General features: G+C 45.3%; 1 protein-coding gene across 1 annotated transcript in view; it reads right to left on the bottom strand.

Moving 5' to 3' along the window:
- Window positions 1–18,619, bottom strand: part of MYOF (myoferlin) — a 155,550-nt gene that overhangs the window by 87,389 nt on the left and 49,542 nt on the right. Inside the window, 10 exon segments of the mRNA XM_030865110.2 lie at window positions 2,430–2,473; window positions 2,574–2,642; window positions 4,557–4,660; window positions 6,804–6,930; window positions 7,581–7,696; window positions 8,170–8,200; window positions 9,680–9,730; window positions 9,816–9,878; window positions 12,800–12,928; window positions 13,572–13,738. Of these exon segments, the coding sequence (XP_030720970.2) occupies window positions 2,430–2,473; window positions 2,574–2,642; window positions 4,557–4,660; window positions 6,804–6,930; window positions 7,581–7,696; window positions 8,170–8,200; window positions 9,680–9,730; window positions 9,816–9,878; window positions 12,800–12,928; window positions 13,572–13,738 (901 nt within the window).

The following is an 18,619-nucleotide window of genomic DNA, read 5'->3' as shown; positions in this document are numbered from 1 at the left end:
GAAAGATTGATCTAGTCGGACAACTCATTTCAGTTATGGAAACTGAGATTTGTACAGAGGTCAAGGGATTTGCCTATGGCCACACTCAGTACCATCGTCATAAAGTGAATGGATCAGCTGCAGGCACGTAACATGATGAGGGTAATAAAAATCTCATTACAGGGGCTTCCCTGGTGGTGCAGTGGTTGGGGGTCCGCCTGCCGATGCAGGGGACACGGGTTTGTGCCCCGGTCTGGGAGGATCCCACGTGCCGCGGAGCGGCTGGGCCCGTGAGCCATGGCCGCTGGGCCTGCGCGTCCGGAGCCTGTGCTCCGCAGCGGGAGAGGCCGCAACAGTGAGAGGCCGGCGAACCAACCCCCCCCCAAAAAAAAATCTCATTACATAGAATAAGTGCATGTACCTTATTTTATCATGTTCATACTGGCTACTATGACGGTTTAACAACGACAGTGGGCTATTTCTAAGGGTGCTTCATAGGGAAAAAAATTCCCTTTCAATTCAAACATTTCTTGAACATCTACTGTGTGATAGATGCTATTTTTCTGACTTTATTTGCTTGCCTATAACCTAAATCTTATCTATATGGTTGGGATAAGTTTGCCCACTACAAGTACCTACAACTGTGTATATTTCTGTGAGTATCTTAGAGAGCCTGTGAGCCTAACATGAAATGGTCTATAGCTGGGCACACAGTACATGTAACACACAAGGTTTATATTGATAACATCCTCTGTTTAATTCCTTCTCTTCTTTATTCCATCTAGTGTCACACCCACTCTAAAGTTTAGGACCCCATGGGGGGGAAGAAAGTTGCATTCAGTATTTTGAGGAAAGCTTATACTATATTATTATGTATATTATATGTTATATAAAATATTATACATTATAGAGTATAATATTAGGTTATAGAAAGTGACTAATTAAACACAGTATACAGGAGAAAAAATTATTTTTAGGTAGTAAGCCACCTGCGTGGGCCTTGCATCCTGTCTGTCTGTCCAGAAGAGTCTGGACTACATTTAAAGAATCCTTAGCTTTCCCTCAGTTGTGCAAATACCCTACAGGGTATGTAACCGAAGGTCTGGATCCAAGGATTCCCCCAGATAAACAGGGTCTCTCTGCACACCCTAGTCTACGATTGCTTTGGAGAGGGCAGACTAGGTCAGGGAAAAACCCCACCATTTGTTGTGACCATGGGCCACTCTGGGATGGCTCAGCTAGCAATCAGCCCACTGCAGAGTCTGTAGGCCAGAGTGGTTACCTGATCTATGTAGGGTCCAAGCCCACACTCCTGACAGTTCCTGAGGCCCCTGGAGCACCTTCAGAGTGTCGACTAGGGGTCCCAAGTAACTTAAAATGAGCTCACGCTCATCGGAAGGGGCATTTTGGCCTCAGGCCTCTTCACAACCCTCAACGAACTGTGATGTAGTTACTGAATAAAGAAAGCCTTCTCCCCTCTTCCCAAAGTGCCTTGTTGCCATAGTGCCAAGAGGGTACGAACATGAAAGTCAAATACATTTAGCCAAAGGAAAAACTAGGGCCAGACAGGATAGGGACCCAACTGGGTCTCTAACTATCTGTGTGACTGTGGGTAAGTCACCTGACTTCTCTGAGCCTCAGAGTCTTTGTCTGTAAAATGAATTAATCATAGTCTCTATTCCATAGGGTTACTCTAAAGACTAAATGGAATAATGTAGGGAAGGCAAGAGGCACAGCACCTGGCACTTAGCGGTGCTCAAAACACAGCAGCTAACATCATAATAAACATTGATGATGATGATGATGATGATAATGATGATGATGATGGTGGTGGTGGTGGTGGTGGTGATAATGATGCCGGTGCCAATGATGATGCTATTTACCATTTCTACTCTCAGGGAGCTAAGGGCTGTCGATTGAATGCCTCATCCAACTAGAACATACCCAAGAATGGCCTCATTATGGCCAATAATTGCTAGGATGCTGGTCTAGTACAAAGTCCATCAAAAAAGTTCAATGAATTTTCTTTGCATTCAAACAGGGAGCTCTGTCTACTTTCCTTTCTAACAATAACAAAGAATAGCTCTCAGAATGTTTTGGTGATTCTTCCCAAGAAATAGTTTACTCCATTTCTGAAGTCTATTTTGGACAGCCTAATGGTATGTAAAGCCTTCATTTCTTATCTCGATTTCTTGTCTTATATTCAGATCATTTTTCCTTCCTTTTGTTTGTGAGCAGTTGAACCAAGATATCCAAAGCTTTTCTGTAACAGCCACTATTATTATTTTTAAAGAAAACACCCAATTCCAGGAGCAGTGTACCCCTTCCCTCTGAAAGAAAAAGCAAATGTCCCTAAAAATAAGAGTTAGACCATCTGAAGTAATATTTCTCAATATCCAAATATTTAATTCTTTAATTTTGAATTAGACAACAAGTCCTTTTTAACTCACCAGTCATATATTGTTAGTTTTATTTTTTCACACACTGAAGGAAACTGTTAAAGAGAAACAGAAAAAAAAAAGTAGTTATTTCTCAACTTATTCAGTAACAATTAAAGTATTCTTACTTTTTTCTAAAAGAAAAGAAAGTCAAACCTTGATCTGAAGATTGACGACTTGATTCCACTCAGGGTTTGCATTTTTCTCAATTATATTTGTGCAAACCTGTAAAATTATCAAAACAAAACAGTAGGTATTCAAGTTTCTAATTTCGAAAAGTTTACAATATATGCATACTGGATTATGACTCTAGCAGTTTACTTATAAGTTATAGACTTGGTATCCTCGTTAAAGTTTATTTTTCTTGATAAAAATTTGGTAAATTATGACACGGGTTTAACATTGATCTTTGCTTCTTTTATGCACAAAAAGCTAATTTTCAATTGCCAGATTACTAACATTGGATTCGTGTAATGATGCAAGAGTTAACATTTAGTGAGCACTTGTTACATGCTGTCTAATAAGCATCTCTACACTAACACGTCCGAACAGATCTTCTGATCCTGCCCACCAGCCCTTCTCCCTGCTCCCCAAACTGGCTGCTCTTTCCACTGCTGTTCACAAGGGTGTTCAGGCTTGAACCAGAGTCAGCCACAACCCCTCTCTTCCCTTCACGTGCCTCATCCAATCCATTAGTAAATGCTGACACGCCTATTGTCATCCCATCTTCCCCTGGATGCCTGCGGCTGGTCCCCATCTGGATCCGCACTTCCTCTCCTGCCTCCTCACTTTCACGTCACTCCTCTGTAGCATCTTCCATCAGCTCCCCAGGTATACTTGCAGTCCTGATCCATATTCTGCCTGCCCCCCTCACCCCACCTCTTTGAGCTCATCTCAGTTTCGTCCCTTGCTCGCTCCACTCCAGTCATGTTGGCATTCTTTTGCTGCAAATGTGTATCCTCCTTGGGGCCTTTACATCTGCTCTTCCTTCTGCCTGGAAGCCCCCCCCCCCATATGTCTGCATTATCCAGGCCTCTGCTCAAATGTCACTTCCTCCAAGGTGTCCCACTTGATAACCTAGCTGGATGCGCCTCCAACACCCCACCCATCACTTCTTGTCCGCTGCTTTATTTTCTGCGGAGTACTTAGCACTAACTGAAATTACGCAACTTCTTATTTGCTTGTTTACTGTTGTCCCTTCTGTTACAACGTAAGCTCCAGGAGTGCAAAGACTGTCTCGCTCAACTGTCTCGCTCACTTCTTTCTCCCCAGCTCGTGGGACAGCATCTGATACTTAGTAGGCTTACACTGTTTAATTCCCGAATTAATTAACTCAATGATCCTATGAGATGATCATCATCCTCACATATAGCTCAGGAAACTGAGACTCAGAGGTTAAGGAATTTGCCTTCACTCCCTATGGACAGGGGTCAAGGCTGAATTTAAATCTGGCCTCATTTAGCTCCAGAACTGAGAACGTTTCTGCCATCTCCCACAGACTCTCCTAGGACATAAGCCAGTCTGTGTGTGCAGTTTGCCAAATCTCACTTTCACATGGCTCAAATTAGAAGATGCTACTTCCTCATGCCCAGAACTATCCACGGTACGTCATTATTCTAAATACTATGGAATCCCACTCTCCAATCTTAGACCATCTCTGTAGGTAAAAGTGTAGTTACAGGTGTTCCTACACCAAGAGTCCCCCAGTTTTTTCAGAGGACTAGGATGGGGTTCCCCTGCCTGTCTAGTTTCTGCAGCTCAGTGGAACACGGGTGGTGAGAAACATGACAGGAGTGGGCAGCTGGGTACTGGGGGCTGTCCTCTACCACACTTACCAGGGATCATTATGGTTGGCTAGGGACTTTGCCTAGTGGTAAGATAATGCTTAGACCTGGGAAATCACTTCCACTATTCTAACCTTACAAGACTGAATACTTGGAGTCCTGTATACTTCCCACTCCAAAATAAACCTCTGGAGAAGTCTGGCATGTTCAGACTCAGATAATCTGTGTTTCTGCACAGTGCCCAGCTCATCAGGGGGCTAATTTAACAAAGAATAAGCAAGAAATCACTCCAAGGAAAGCACGGCATTTTAAAAATGTGTTTCTAGAGGCATCTGTATTTAGATCACATACAAACCTTTTTTCCAGCAAAAGAAACTTCTACAAAAGGATCCACTAGGTTCTTCTTATCTGCACTGCCTCCAAATATTTCCTTTACTGTCTGTGAGAAGGCGTCATCCACTGGAAAGCAACATGTCACACAGCAGAAATTAAATGTGATTCTCTTAAAAGAACAGAAATCACTCAGCAAAATTAAAAATTTTCTCCTGTACAGAAAAACAGTTGCAACAAGAATCATTCTCAAAAGTAGCAAGTACCAGTGTTACTGGATTGCAGAAATCCTTTTTGTCTTAGCTGAAAGAGAAACTCAACAGGAGCACCTTGAAAAAGAAATCAATAAATTATTATGTTGAGAATCAATCATTTACTGAGGAAAACAGTAAAATAAAGAAAGTCCATCCAAGTGGGATAAGAGGCAATTCAAAAACTCAGGCCTACGTTCAATTTGGAAAAGGTTCCTTAGGTCAGCATATAGGCCTCATCTGACTTTTTCTGAGAAATTCAAGGAAATTTGGCATAATCATAAATATTATGTTTAATCAACTACAAACAGCAGGCCTCTGTTTTAACAAACTTAAAAGTGAACAGAGTCCAGCTGAATAGGTCCAAGTAGGCCATATAATGTGAGGTTTAATTTAGTCACTTCATTTAAGATATTTCTGAGGGAAAGATGGTCTAGGGAGGCAGTACAGGGTGTTAAACAAGGTGGGGTGGGTTCCCCAGGAAAGTAGCAAAACCTGAAGCGCTCCATGGCCTGTACAGTGGGTGCTGCCTCCTGGGGACTGGGAGAGGGGTCCTACGTCCCAGGGCCCAGCAGGAAGCAGACAGGCCAGGTTAGGCAGAGAGGATGCTTGGTCCTCAGCAAGGACAAAGGAGTAATCGGACTAGCCTCTGTGAATAGAATCACTCTAAGCAATTCTCTTAAATGCATCCAATCTCTTAATATAATAGTGACAGACTTCTAATTATTGGCACTTAACCACCTTTTGCTCAGCCATTTTTAATAATCAGATAGCAAACACATTTATTTGTTTATAAAATTTCAGTTTCACTTGGGATGAAAGGAGTTGGCAGTGCTGACTGCTGACCTCTGTTTGGAATTCTCTAGAATAAGGGGAAGATGGGGAACGCTGAAAAGGGATGGAGATGAATGGGCCAGAGGCTCCAGAATGGCCACGGGTCATGACCAACAGGCTGCCCCATGAACCTGTTTGGGTAGCTTTCAGTGGGACCAAAATGAACGAAAACAACTCCATGAAGGCCTTTTTTTTTTTTTTTTTTTTTTGCGTACGCGGGCCTCTCACTGCTGTGGCCTCTCCTGTTGCGGAGCACAGGCTCCGGACACGCAGGCTCAGCAGCCATGGCTCACGGGCCCAGCCGCTCCGCGGCACGTGGGATCTTCCCGGACCGGGGCATGAACCCGCGTCCCCTGCATTGGCAGGCGGACTCTCAACCACTGCGCCACCAGGGAAGCCCCATGAAGGCCTTTTAAAAGAGAGACAGGGACTTCCCTGGTGGCACAGTGGTTAAGAATCCGCCTGCTCAGGTGCTTTGTGACCACTTAGAGGGGTGGGATAGGGAGGGAGACGCAAGAGGGAGGAGATATGGGGATATATGTATATGTATAGCTGATTCACTTTGTTATAAAGCAGAAACTAACACACCATTGTAAAGCAATTATACTCCAATAAAGATGTTAAAAAAAAAAAAAAAGAATCCACCTGCTAATGCAGGAGACACAGGTTTGAGCCCTGGTCCAGGAAGATCCCACATGCTGCGGAGCAACTAAGCCCGTGCACCACAACTACTGAGCCTGCACTCTAGAGCCCGTGAGCCACAACTACTGAGCCCACGCACTGCAACTACGGAGCCCACGCACCTAGAGCCCGTGCTCCGCGACAAGAGAAGCCACCACAATGAGAAGCCTGCGCACCACAACGAAGAGTAGCCCCCGCTCGCCACAACTGGAGAAAGCCCACGCGCAGCAACGAAGACCCAACACAGCCAAAAATATATAAAATTAAAAAAAAAAAAAAAGAACGGAGGCCTACTGTAGTCAGGAATTTATTACCCTAAACTACCGCTAAGAAAGGCAATTAGCATATGCTTCAGTTAATGTCTCCTTCAAAAAAATCTTTAAAAATATAAGAAGAAGAAGAAAGCCATACAGCGGGAACACCGATCACTATTCAAAGTATGATTTTAACACATCTAATCACGCAGATAACTGACAATCCTGGGGCAGAATTAAATCGATACGTACTCTGGGGGATGTCCTCTGCTCTGTAGATCTTCAGCAGGAAGGTCACCCATCGGAGGGCGATGCCAGCAGGGAGTAACAAGTTACTCTCCACGTCATCACTGTCATTACCACGATCTTGTATCTCAGGCTATTGGGGACACAAGATGACAAATTATAGACAGAGGAAAGCAGAACTTGAAGAAGCCAAATTGGTGCTTATAAAATAAAACCAATCAGAACTGTTTTCGTTAGGATTTCCTGTGTTTTGGGCTTAAGAGTTCAGCACCAATTCAACCTCAAAACTGCTCTACAAAATCAATGCTCATGTTTCTTTGATCAATACACTACAAGAAAATAATGTCCTTTTGTAATCTTCTGAGCACTAAATAGTAGAGAAAGAGAGAAAGAGATATAGCTCCTGAAGTTCTTCTCATTTCTTTCTGGCCACTGGCTTGCTGCCCAATTTTCTAGAATAACAACTGTCCCCTTAGGTAGCGATGCCTGATTGTGCAAGGGAGCCATGCTCTGTAGATGCAGTGCTTCGGGGAAGTCTTAAAAACACACGTATCTTTACTGAATGAAAAACCCACTCAGACACCAGGAAGGAGCCTAAGTGAGCTGGAATAATAATTCTGTCATGAAGAAAAGAACAACTACTGGAAAATTGTAGGAACTGGAGGGTTGGAGTTACTGATTGAAAGCTGGGCTCCATTTCACAACTACTGGTGCCCACTGGCTTAACTCCTAGCCCTCTTTTTTAGTGAAAAAAATGTAGAGGGTAGAGAATTTGGGGCTCACAGGAGGCTCATCTCCGGTTCCCAGGACCAACATGCTGACTTTCATGTAGCCTTTAGCACCCGAGCTGGTATCTTCAGGGTCACTGAGGAGAAGCCATTTTCTCATGACAGCATGACCTAAAATAAAGAAGGCGTAAAAGGACTGGGATACTCTAAAGAGAAGCTGACAGGTCTGTGATTTCATCTGTGGTAAGATAAACAAGCATGTCCTCCAATGTGTCTTCATTATATGCCAAATTCCCCAGCTGAGACTCTGTATTAATGTCCTCTGCTTTGCCCTAACTCCCCACCCACGTCCTGCCCTGGTGTGACTTAAACAAGACTCTAAGCTCTATTCACTGGTTTTATAAGTTGATTTTGAAAAGGTTAAAATACCCTCAACAAAAGAGAGAAATTATCTATTCGTTACTATTTGGATGATTACCACTAAAAATAAACAAAAGCCATCCGTGCTAAACTGCTACTACCATAATTCCCACTAAGTATCCTTTCCTCTTCTCAATCAAGAAAAACATTTTTTTGATTCTCCTTGATCCCTCAAATTTTCTAGATTCTCAGAGTCTTCAAGTTCATGGGAGAATATTACTTACCAGGTTCATCATAAATGAATCCAACATCAATCTGGGGAAAAAATAATGTAAAGTAGTTCAAACAGATTTTAAAATCAGTTTTGTCACTTCTAGAAACCATCGTTATTACACTTAAAAATAAGGCTTTTGACTAGACAAACTTCTTTGAGATCCAACATTTCCATCTTACCCTCTCTGTATACCCAATGCCTGGCCTGATGTGTGACACACAGAAGGCTCTCAATCCATCATTTTGAATGAATGAGCTAGTCTTACAGCTGGAACAGACATGGTGGCCAACGTGTCCTGGTTTGCTTGAGACTTTTCCAGTAGCACAGAAAGTCTCACATTCTGTGGAACCTCTCAGTCTCAGGCAAACCTGGACTTTGGTGACCCTATGGGAAGTCACCTATCCAGTATTCCTCCTCCTTTTTCTCCAATGATTAATGCTATTGCTAATACTAATATACCCACTGATTGGGCACTTCAGTATGCCAAGTGCTGTGCTAGGTGCTTTATATATCCTATCTCACATAGTCTTCACAATGATCCCATTTTACAGATGAAGAAACTAAGGATCACACAGGTTGACATGTGGCTAGTTGGTGGCAGACAGTGTATGAACACAGGTCTGCCAGACCCAGATCATCTTCTAGGACTTCTAATGACCGGGAGCTCCTTCCTTCAAGAAGCAGCCCAGGGCTTCCCTGGTGGCACAGTGGTTAAGAATCCGCCTGCCAATGCAGGGGACACGGGTTCAAGCCCTGGTCCAGGAAGATCCTACATGCTGCGGAGCAACTAAGCCTGTGCGCCACAACTACTGAGCCCATGCACTTAGAGCCTGTCCTCTGCAACAAGTCACAATAAGACCGTGTACCGCAATGAAGAGTAGCCCCCGCTTGTCACAACTAGAGAAAGCCTGCGCACAGCAACGAAGACCCAATGCAGCCAAAAATAAATTAATTAAATAAATTTTTTTAAAAAAGCAGCCCATTCCACGTAGAATTGCTGAGAAGGCACCAACCAAGTCTTTGTCGTTAACTGCAGTGTGAGTTACTTGGAAAAGCATCTTGATTCTCCTCCCTGGTTTGGCTTGCCTTTCATACTCCAGGTTTACAGTAACTGGCTTTGTAGACAGAGCTCTGGGCCACTGGCAACTGGAGCTGGGTAATGGGCTTCTTGCCACAGTCAAGCACCCTTCCCTTTGTAGCAGGTTCACTGGCTTCCATCCACAGCAGGAACTCTGTGAAGGGCCCTGGTGTGCCAGTTTCTGGGCATCTTGCTTTAGGACACTGGTAAGTGCTGTACTTTGGAAGTTGACTAGACCCAGGTCAGGGGACACTCAACTGGCTTCTAGTGCCCAAGGCATTCATGTCCAGCCTTCAACAACAATCATAGCATCAATGCCTTACACATAACCTTAAGATGTCACCAAGATGGGCATCCTGAGACCTGGCCGGGAATCAGATTCCTCATTATGAAAGTGCCCATCTCTGATGTAAGTTGAATGAAACAGACAGTTGACACCCACCTTAAATTCCCCCATCAGACAATCTGCCCGCAGAGAATGGGAATTATAAACCTGGAAGAAAGGAGACCAGTGGAAAGATTATCGGCTTCATCCAGCAGTTAGTGAGCACTACCCTCCTACTCCGTGGCCCCCTTACCCGAATGCTGATGACCTCATCCATCAATTCAGAAGGAGTCAGGTGGACATTGTAGAAAAATAACTGTCGAAACGAGAGAAAAATGTTTGAATGTCAGCAGGGGTAGTCTAAGGTTTAGTGGGATCTGATGCTACAATTTGGAAGGGGAGGCCTTCCTAAAAAACTACAAGACACAACCCCAAACCACGTGAACCCACTGAAGGACCTTGGAAAAGGCCCTCAGGTTAAGTGTCATGAGCTTCACCTTAAACTCTGCATGTCAGAAAAAGGAAAAAAAGTTAAGTAACAACTGTAGTTTTTTTTAACTAAATAAAATTGTTCATTTGGGACCAGATATCTAGTAGGTAACTAAAGATCTAAGGCAGGGACTTCCTGGTGGCACAGTGGTTAAGAATCCGCCTGCCAATGTAGGGGACACGGGTTCGAGCCCTGGTCCAGGAAGATCCCACATGCCATGGAGCAGCTAAGCCCGAGCGCCACAACTACTGAACCTGTGCTGTATAGCCCACGAGCCACAACTACTGAGCCCACGTGCCACAACTATTGAAGCCCACGTGCCACAACTATTGAAGCCCACGTGCCTAGAGTCCGTGCCCCGCGAGCCTGTGTCCCACAACGAGAAGCCACTGCAATGAAGAGTAGCCCCCGCTCGCTGCAACTAGAGAAAGCCTGAGCAGCAACAAAGACCCAACGCAGCCAAAAAATTAATTAATTAAGGGGAAAAAAAAAGAGATCTAAGGTTATTTCATGTGCTTAAGGCTTGCATGTCTGGAAAGTTGAGGTTAATTCTCTTCCATTTTTAGCGCTATTGTTTCTATCCAGTGACTCTAATTTTGTTCTTTCTAACAGAACACCTTTAAAGCCAACTCTGCCCATTAGATAATGTTAGGGCCTCAGTAGAGTCGGTAGAGACCACATTTTAACTCATTGTTACAGTTAAGTTTAAGGTTGATTCCTGGGAAATGAAAATTGGGTATAAAAAAGTTGTACCATAAAGCCAAAGTTTATGTGCCAATAAACTTTCGTCCTAAGAGAGAAAGACTGAGCATTTACTTAAACTGAGACTTGTTTCTACTTTTTACTCAGAAATATTTCAAATTCACAGAAAAAAATGAAAATTGTAAATAAACACCATCTTTCACCTATGTTCACCAATTGTCATCGTTTCGGGACACTAGCTTTTGGCTTTGTCACTTTTTTTTATTAACTGAACTATCTGGAAGGAGGTTCTAGATAACATAACACTTCACTCCTTAAAAATACATTTGCATACATCTCCTAAGAGCAAGGATATCTTTTCATAAAACCATAATATAATTATCACACCCAAGAAATTTAACATGTAACATGGTCAATTTTCAAATTTCTACAATTTTCCTGAAAAAAGTTCTTTTTAGCTTTTTTAAAATCTAGAATAAAATAAATAAGTAAATAAATAAATCTAGGATTCACTCAAGGGTCTTACATTGTATGTGGTTGTTGTATCTTTTTAGTTTCCTTTTATCTAGAACAATACTCCTGGCTTATTTTTGTTGTTTATTTCTATCAAGACCAGTTGCTTTGCAGAATATCTCACAATCTGGATTTCTGTCAATTTTTCCTCATTGTTAGGTTCAAGTTGACCATTGGACAAGAAATGACACAGATGACGCTGATTACTTACATTATATCACATCAGGACACACATGTCCATTTGTCCCATTATTGGTGATACCAAGTTTAATCACTTGGTTAAGAATATGTGTGTAAACTAGGGATTTTTTAGTAAAATTCTTTTATTGATTTATGAGTTGGTCTGAGAATCAGTTATTTGATTCTTCCCTTTTACCAAGAGATCTACTCTCAAAAGAATTCATTAAAATGGAAAATTCTGAGCTGGAGATTCCTGCAGAATGAGGTTGAGTAAATATTTGTCCTGCATTATAAACACTTGGATGGGTCCTACGCTCTAGGCATCAAGTCGTCCCATATCTCATCCTCCCTGCAATCTTGTCTTGTCCTCCAACGTGACTCTCTCCCAGCCTTTCCCGAAGTCCACTTCCAGTGCCCCATCTCCATATGCACCCACCTCTGTGTTAGCTTTGACACTACCTAGCTGCCTGCTGTTGCCTGCAATTCATCTAAGAAGTTAGAGGTGAGAATAAGACGGGCCTTTGAAAAGCTGGGGTCCAGGTTGAACAAAGAGAAAGAAACAGGAGCACCACATGGAAGAAACCGGTTCCTTTTGTGAATAGAGGTCAGAAAAAAACCAACACCAGAGCCAGAGCTGGGATTACAAGCTGTAGGGAACTAAGAGGACCTGTGGTACCAAGGGCCTGACCTCAGAGACCAGAGCATGAGACCCAAGGAACCTCAGAAATGCATCTCCTCAGCAGAGTAAGGCTGGACTCCAAAAAATTCCCCAAACTTATCATTTCTCTTCAGAGTCCTAAACGTGGAGTTTTGTGGCATTGAAGACAACTGTCAAGGTATTCAGTATTTTTGAGGAGTGTTGCAGAAGAGGTCAACAGAACAGGCTACAACCTCAGTATGGAGGAAAAAACCCTTTTTGCTCATAATTGCTTTTTTTAACCTATATTATTTTTATAGTCAAGTAGGTTTTGACACCTTTGAAAATCGGGTTACTTAGTTACATGGAGTCACCCCTCAGAGACATCTGCTAATTAAAAAGAGCAAAGGCAGGTGTAAGTGCTTTGTGTGCTCCATCGTAAGGGTTGCGAGGACCCATTAGAAAGGTCTCCCTCCAGAAGTTGTTGCAAAACCAGCGGAAAGACACTGGCAGCTCTGAGAACCAGCGGCAAAGCAGGCCACTTGATTTCAAGACCCAGTGGTTCTTAGAGCAGAACGTTTAACACCGGAACTTTGTACTGTGCGTGCACAGGTATTCCCCTCCCACAGGGAACTGGGGAGAGGTGGGTGGAAGCCGGGAAGGTGCATATAAATAAAACAGACTCACAGAGCAGGACATGCATTCACCTGTTTACCTCATCAAAAAACGGATTGTTCCCTCTCTTGATTCTTGTTCGGTGGGTCTGGCCACAGATGTGGACTTTGACCACAGGCTTGATGTTGTTGCCACTTAACTGCCGGCCCTCGATCACCCAGACACGGATCTACAAGCACAGGAGAGGAGTCGTCACTGAGCCTTTCCCAGCACGGCATGTAAGAGAATCCTCAGGTGTGGCCTCAGCTCATTCAACTGTCAGGACCGCTGAAACCAGGCCAGCGCAGCCTTGCAATGTCCTGTGCTTGCAGACTGGGGGCAGCCACCTGCGCTCATTCTCATGATGGGAACTGGGGTTGGGCTGCAAAAACCAAGATCAGTAGTGGGGTCGCAATAGTCCAGAGCTGGCCCAGGAAAGCACAGGACACGACGGAGGCTGCTGCTCAGACCCCAGCCTCCTACTTGGTCTTCCTGAGCCCTGAGAGGTACCAACTCAATCCATGGCTGTCTCCCAAGGAAGTCGCCAGAGCTGTGAAAAACACAATACCTGTGACTCTATTCTTTGATTAGCTCTTTCCTACCACCGAAGGGGATTTTATTTCTCTGAAGAGCCTCATGTGGATCAACTACATCTACTGCTGCTTGCAGAAGCAAGACGGGGAGCTCTTCTTATTGGGTTTGTGCCCTGACATCTCTTTTTATTAGTTGAGCCACTGCCCACAGGCAGAAGCTCTTCCGGCAACACCACAATAGCCAGAAGCTGGACAACAGTGTTGGTACAACAGGAATACGGCCCCTTGGGCTGTTCCTACCTGGAAGTCCTGTGGCTTGTTGGACAGCATCCACCGGCTGTTCTTCCCTTTCGTGAGCCTCCGGGCAAGGTGAGCTTCCGACACCATCCGTCCCGGCCCCCTGGGCCCTGGGCCCCTGACCGTACTGTCCAACCCGTCCTCATCACCGCCACCCTCCTCTTCTTCTCCTAAAACACCAAAAAGGGATCAGTCAGAGATGGCCCTCACCCTGCATGCATGTGAACACTCTGGCTTCCTGGACCCAAGAGGGTTTTCCGTGTTCCTGAGGCAGCAGGTGAAAGAGACACCTCTTGGTGACACTGACTTGGGAGGAGTTGTGACTCAGATACTGCTTCTTTAGGAAAATGTGTCCACGTGCATCAGAGCACTCATTCAGGCTGTCTTCAAGGTGACAGGGGAACGTCAGAGGCCATGGGGAGAGCGAGGAGATGGTGCGAATGGGCCCAGCCAGGAATCACTCACTTCTAACCTGGGAACCCTGCCTGAGGTCAGGGGCCTTCCTGCAGTAGGACGGCAAGGTGGGGAAATGCCGGGGAACATTGAAGCCTTGCAGGGAATACTTCAACTCCACCCTTCCCGCTACAGATCTTTCCTCTAGATCTTTACTCATGAGGTTTTGTACGGTCTCCTTTCTGCCTGAGCCTCCTGATTCGCAAATGCCCTCTCCACCCTCATGGCAGATGAGAAACTCACCCCCAGCTTCTTGCCATGGAGACCAAGCTGGTCATCACGCACTCTCTTCACCCTCCTGGTCTGTCACTTCCATACACATCTGTCCCCTAGCTTCTCTTCACCCTCAGGGGGAAAATGTGTTTCAAGTGAACCCCCTCCCCATGCCTGAGATCCCACTCCCTGCTGATTCTTTGGGGACCCCTTAAATGTCCCCCCTTTCAAGTACCTCCAGTGGCTCCTTCCCCATAGGGACCACCCCTCTGCCTTCAGATATACACAGATCTTTCTCTCCTAAAATAACAAAAATCAACTCTGCCTTCTATATCTCCCCTTTTTATTATTCACAAACTCTTTAAAACTCAATGACAAACTTCAGTTATTTTTTTCTTAATAGACAAAAAGTTTGAACTCCTGGTAATCTGTACAATATAATTTAAGAGAGACTAAAAGACCAACTAACTACCTTGTCTAAAAAATACCAGCATTTGCACTCCCTACCTTTGGATCTTGAATCTCCTCCTTTACAACACAAAATCACGTAGGAGACAATTTCAATATGGAGGCATCGGCCAGTCACTCACATCACAGTATGAATTAGTTCCATCAAATCGCCGTGTAGCTCGGCTCTTAAAGCTTGGGCTTTGGAGTCGTGCTGTTGGGGTTGGAATCCCAGTTTTGAGCTATGTGAGTCTGAGTAAGTCTCTTAATTTCTGTTTCAGTTTCCTCATTTGTAAAAAGGGGGAAATAATAGTATTTACCACTAGATTATTGTAAAAATAAAATTAATCTATATGCAAGGCCTTTAATACTGTGCCTGGCACAGCACAACCCAGCGAATTAATCTTTTCTTCCTTTTTCTTTTTTGTTTTGTTTTGTTGAGAAGTCAGGAAGTTTCACTTCCTAGCGAGCAGTTAAGGGGAGGGGGTGGGGGGCAGCAAGTGAGCAGCACGGGGGACAGGGCCTAGAGTAAGAAAGGGGCAACCACAAGGAAGTAAAAGGTCCCCCCAGTGTACTGCCTCAGAGTTTAGTCCAGGAGGAAACTTCCCCCTCACCACCCCTCCATTCATTCTCATCCCATCTAAGCCCGGCACTTGTTCTGCAAAGGGCAACCACGAACCTCTTCTTGCCAAGCTCAGGGCCCTTTTCTGAATCCTCATGCTTCACCTTCCACGGCATTGGACACTAGGGTCCACGCATACTTCTCTGAACTGTGCAGCTCTCCTGCTGGCGCTCTGACTAAATACTTTCAGGGTGTTTCGAGGCCCCCCCCTTGGTCTCCAATTCATCAAGTGTGCGTTCCCGCTCTGTTCCTCAGCCCTCTGGTTCTCTTGACCCAACATTCTCTGGAGCCACACTTCAGTCTTTCAAGGAGTCACAGACCTACAGAATTTAGACTAGAAGGGACCTTAAAGATCCTCATCTAACCTGCCCCTCACCCCATTTTATAGGTAGGAAAACTGAGGTCCAGAAAGCTGAAGCAACTTGTTAGGTTATTAGGAGCTGAGCTAAAACCAAGACCACATCCCTGCCCTCCCTCACTGGTTTAAGACTGGATCTAGAACCAGGCTGCAGGTGAAGGTGATGCTGTGCTCCTAGTTCCTCAACATCTTTGTCATGACACCAGGAAACCCCACAGAAGCCACAAGCGGAGAATAGCTACCTCTGCGTGATAACCCGGGCCTCCTCTTCCCTATTCTTTAAGAGGCTTCAAAAGAAGGGTTTGCCTGGGGCCCGGATCCAAGCTCTCAGAATGTCCTTCCTCTTCTCTACCAGGCAGCTTCCTCATCTCCCTCAAGTTCCAGATGAAATACTGTCTTGGTCTGTCCCCACCACCCCCACCGGATAGAGTGAGTCCCGCCTCTCGTGTCTACCACACATTGTTCTGTCCAGTCCTCACCAGTCTTGTACCTGTTATTAACCTGTGCGCCTCCCCACTACCATCTACTCTTCAGAAGCTGGGGGCTTGCCCTTTTCTTCTTTGTACCTGCCCTGTGCCTGACACGCACCCTTCTAGTACATAGCAGGGGCTTGATGAATGTGGATCGAGGAAACAAACGAACGAGGACATCCTGACCCCTGCCTGAGCCTTCTAGAGTTCTCCAGCAGTTTGGCAAAGCTCCCGCAAGGCTCGCGGGAGAGGGCACCCAGATGCCGGGGGGCGGGGGCACTCTTCCCAACCCTGGCACCAGCCTCAGGGAAGCACGGACAGTCAGGCTCCCCTGTGCAAACCTGTTCCAGACTGGGCAATGGCTGGGCCACATGACTTTAAGGCTCTTCCAACAACTAACATGACTTTCTTGGACCACCTTGGGCCCAAGTGAGATTTCCTCCCTGCTGTGGACTGTTCCACTTGGGGTTGGTGGTTGTTTATGGCAAAAGAAGGGGTAAATCGTAGCCCTTTGTGGTGCTGGACTCTGAACAAATCCTCTTTAAGCTCCTGATGGATGTTCCAGAAACAGACTGCAGGTAACAAAGAGCCAATTTCTTCTGGAAACCTTCTACTGTCAGACTTCAGGCTGAAGGGATGGATCAGAGGGAAACCACACCAAGTCCTGTCTACCACCTGCATCTCTACGTAGCAGCAAAAGGCTGTCTGAGCAGGAAATCGCCCCTTTATGTGGCAGGAAGCCACACAGAATTAAACAATGCTAACACCCTAAGTGTTCCACAAAGAATGACCAGGGCCCTTAGGGCACTGCCGAACACACCCTACTGCACAAGTTGGGAAATTACCCAACATTAGCCACTGAACTGGCGTGCCCCGCCCCATATTGAGACCCAGGCATGCCCTGGAACACAGCCAAGAGGATCTACAAAGTATGAGTGTTTCATGACCACAAAAGGCAACAGTAAGTTAGGAACTGCTGACTGAATAGGAAGTTGCTGGTTGTATTTGCTTCCTAGGGCTGTTGTAACAAAGTAGCACAAACTGGGTGACTTAAAACAACCAAAATTTGGGCTCCCCTGGTGGCGCAGTGGTTGAGAGTCCGCCTGCCGATGCAGGGGACGCGGGTTCGAACTCCGGTCCGGGAGGATCCCACATGCCGTGGAGCGGCTGGGCCCGTGAGCTGTGGCCGCTGAGCCTGCGCGTCCAGAGCCTGTGCTCCGCAACAGGAGAGGCCACAGCAGTGAGAGGCCCGCGTACCACCAAAAAATTTCTTCTCTGACAGTTCCAAAACCCAGAATTCCAAAATCAAGATGTTGGCAGGGCCATGCTCCCTTGGAAGCCTCTAGAGAAAATGACTTCCTTGCCTCTTAGTAGCTGGTGGCTCCTGGCAATCCTTGGTGTGCCTTGGCTCATGGCTGCATCACTCTAACCTCTGTCTCTGTTGTCACATGGCCTCCTCCCCTGTGTGTCTGTGGGTTCTCACCTATTCTCATAAGGACACCTGTCATTGGATTTAGGGCCTGCCCTAATCCAGTATGACCTCATTTAACAGATTACATCTGCAAAGACCCTATTCTCAAAAAAGTTCACATTCCGAGTTTCTGTGTAGACAGGACTCCAGTGGCCATCTTTTGTATCTTTCCAGTTTGTTCTTTCTATGACTCCAGTCCACAGTGTGCAGTCACATAGGCTGCCCCAATCTATGGACCACATCACATCCCCTGCCCCCCACCTCATGTCCTTTTCTCCTAAGCTGTTAGATTCTGGGATCTAACACTGCAATCGCTCCTCTAAGTGCCCCTCAATCCCTCCCCTCCCCTCACTTCATCATACTCACCTGGTTCATTTGACTCTCCACTTACTACACTCATTCACAAAGGTAACTGAACTTGAACACACACCTTACTGACTAGTGCACTTTAATTTCATGATCTCAAACCTTCAGTGGACCCACAGGATTGCCCAGCTATCCTACCATGTTTCCAAAGTACCTATGTCCAAGTTCTCCTAAATCCTGGTTTGAAATGGCCATTGATTAGCCAACAAGGTCAAATCCCTTCACCTTTCTGAACTCCCACCTGTTTTGCACCTTGAAAGCTTCCAGCATTCTCTCTATCCTTCTCACCATCAGCTACCGACCTTCCTTCTTATTTCACAGAGAAAATAGGCAATCAGGGTGGCCAGGACTACCCTAGCCAGCAGGCTTCTGTATCCAAACACTTCCCAAGCCTCTCATCTTTTCCACCTAAACACTAACTGGGCCACGATCCCACCTAATCCTCTTCCATGGAGACCCCTTTCTTTATGAATATTTTTGCTTTTTTTTGGTCAATATTTACTATTTCCCCACAGCAACCCTGTTTTTCCAGAGTCCTAGAATGCCAGTCTCTGCCTGTGATATTAATTTTGCTTCTCATGACGAGGTCTTGTTAAATGGTCGTACTGGTTAAGGCAGAATTTAATTACCTTGGGCCAAAGGTCATTGCAA

This window comes from Globicephala melas, chromosome 16 (assembly GCF_963455315.2).
Source record: "Globicephala melas chromosome 16, mGloMel1.2, whole genome shotgun sequence".
NCBI lineage: Eukaryota > Metazoa > Chordata > Mammalia > Artiodactyla > Delphinidae > Globicephala > Globicephala melas.
This window is presented reverse-complemented; position numbering and strand designations above follow the sequence as displayed.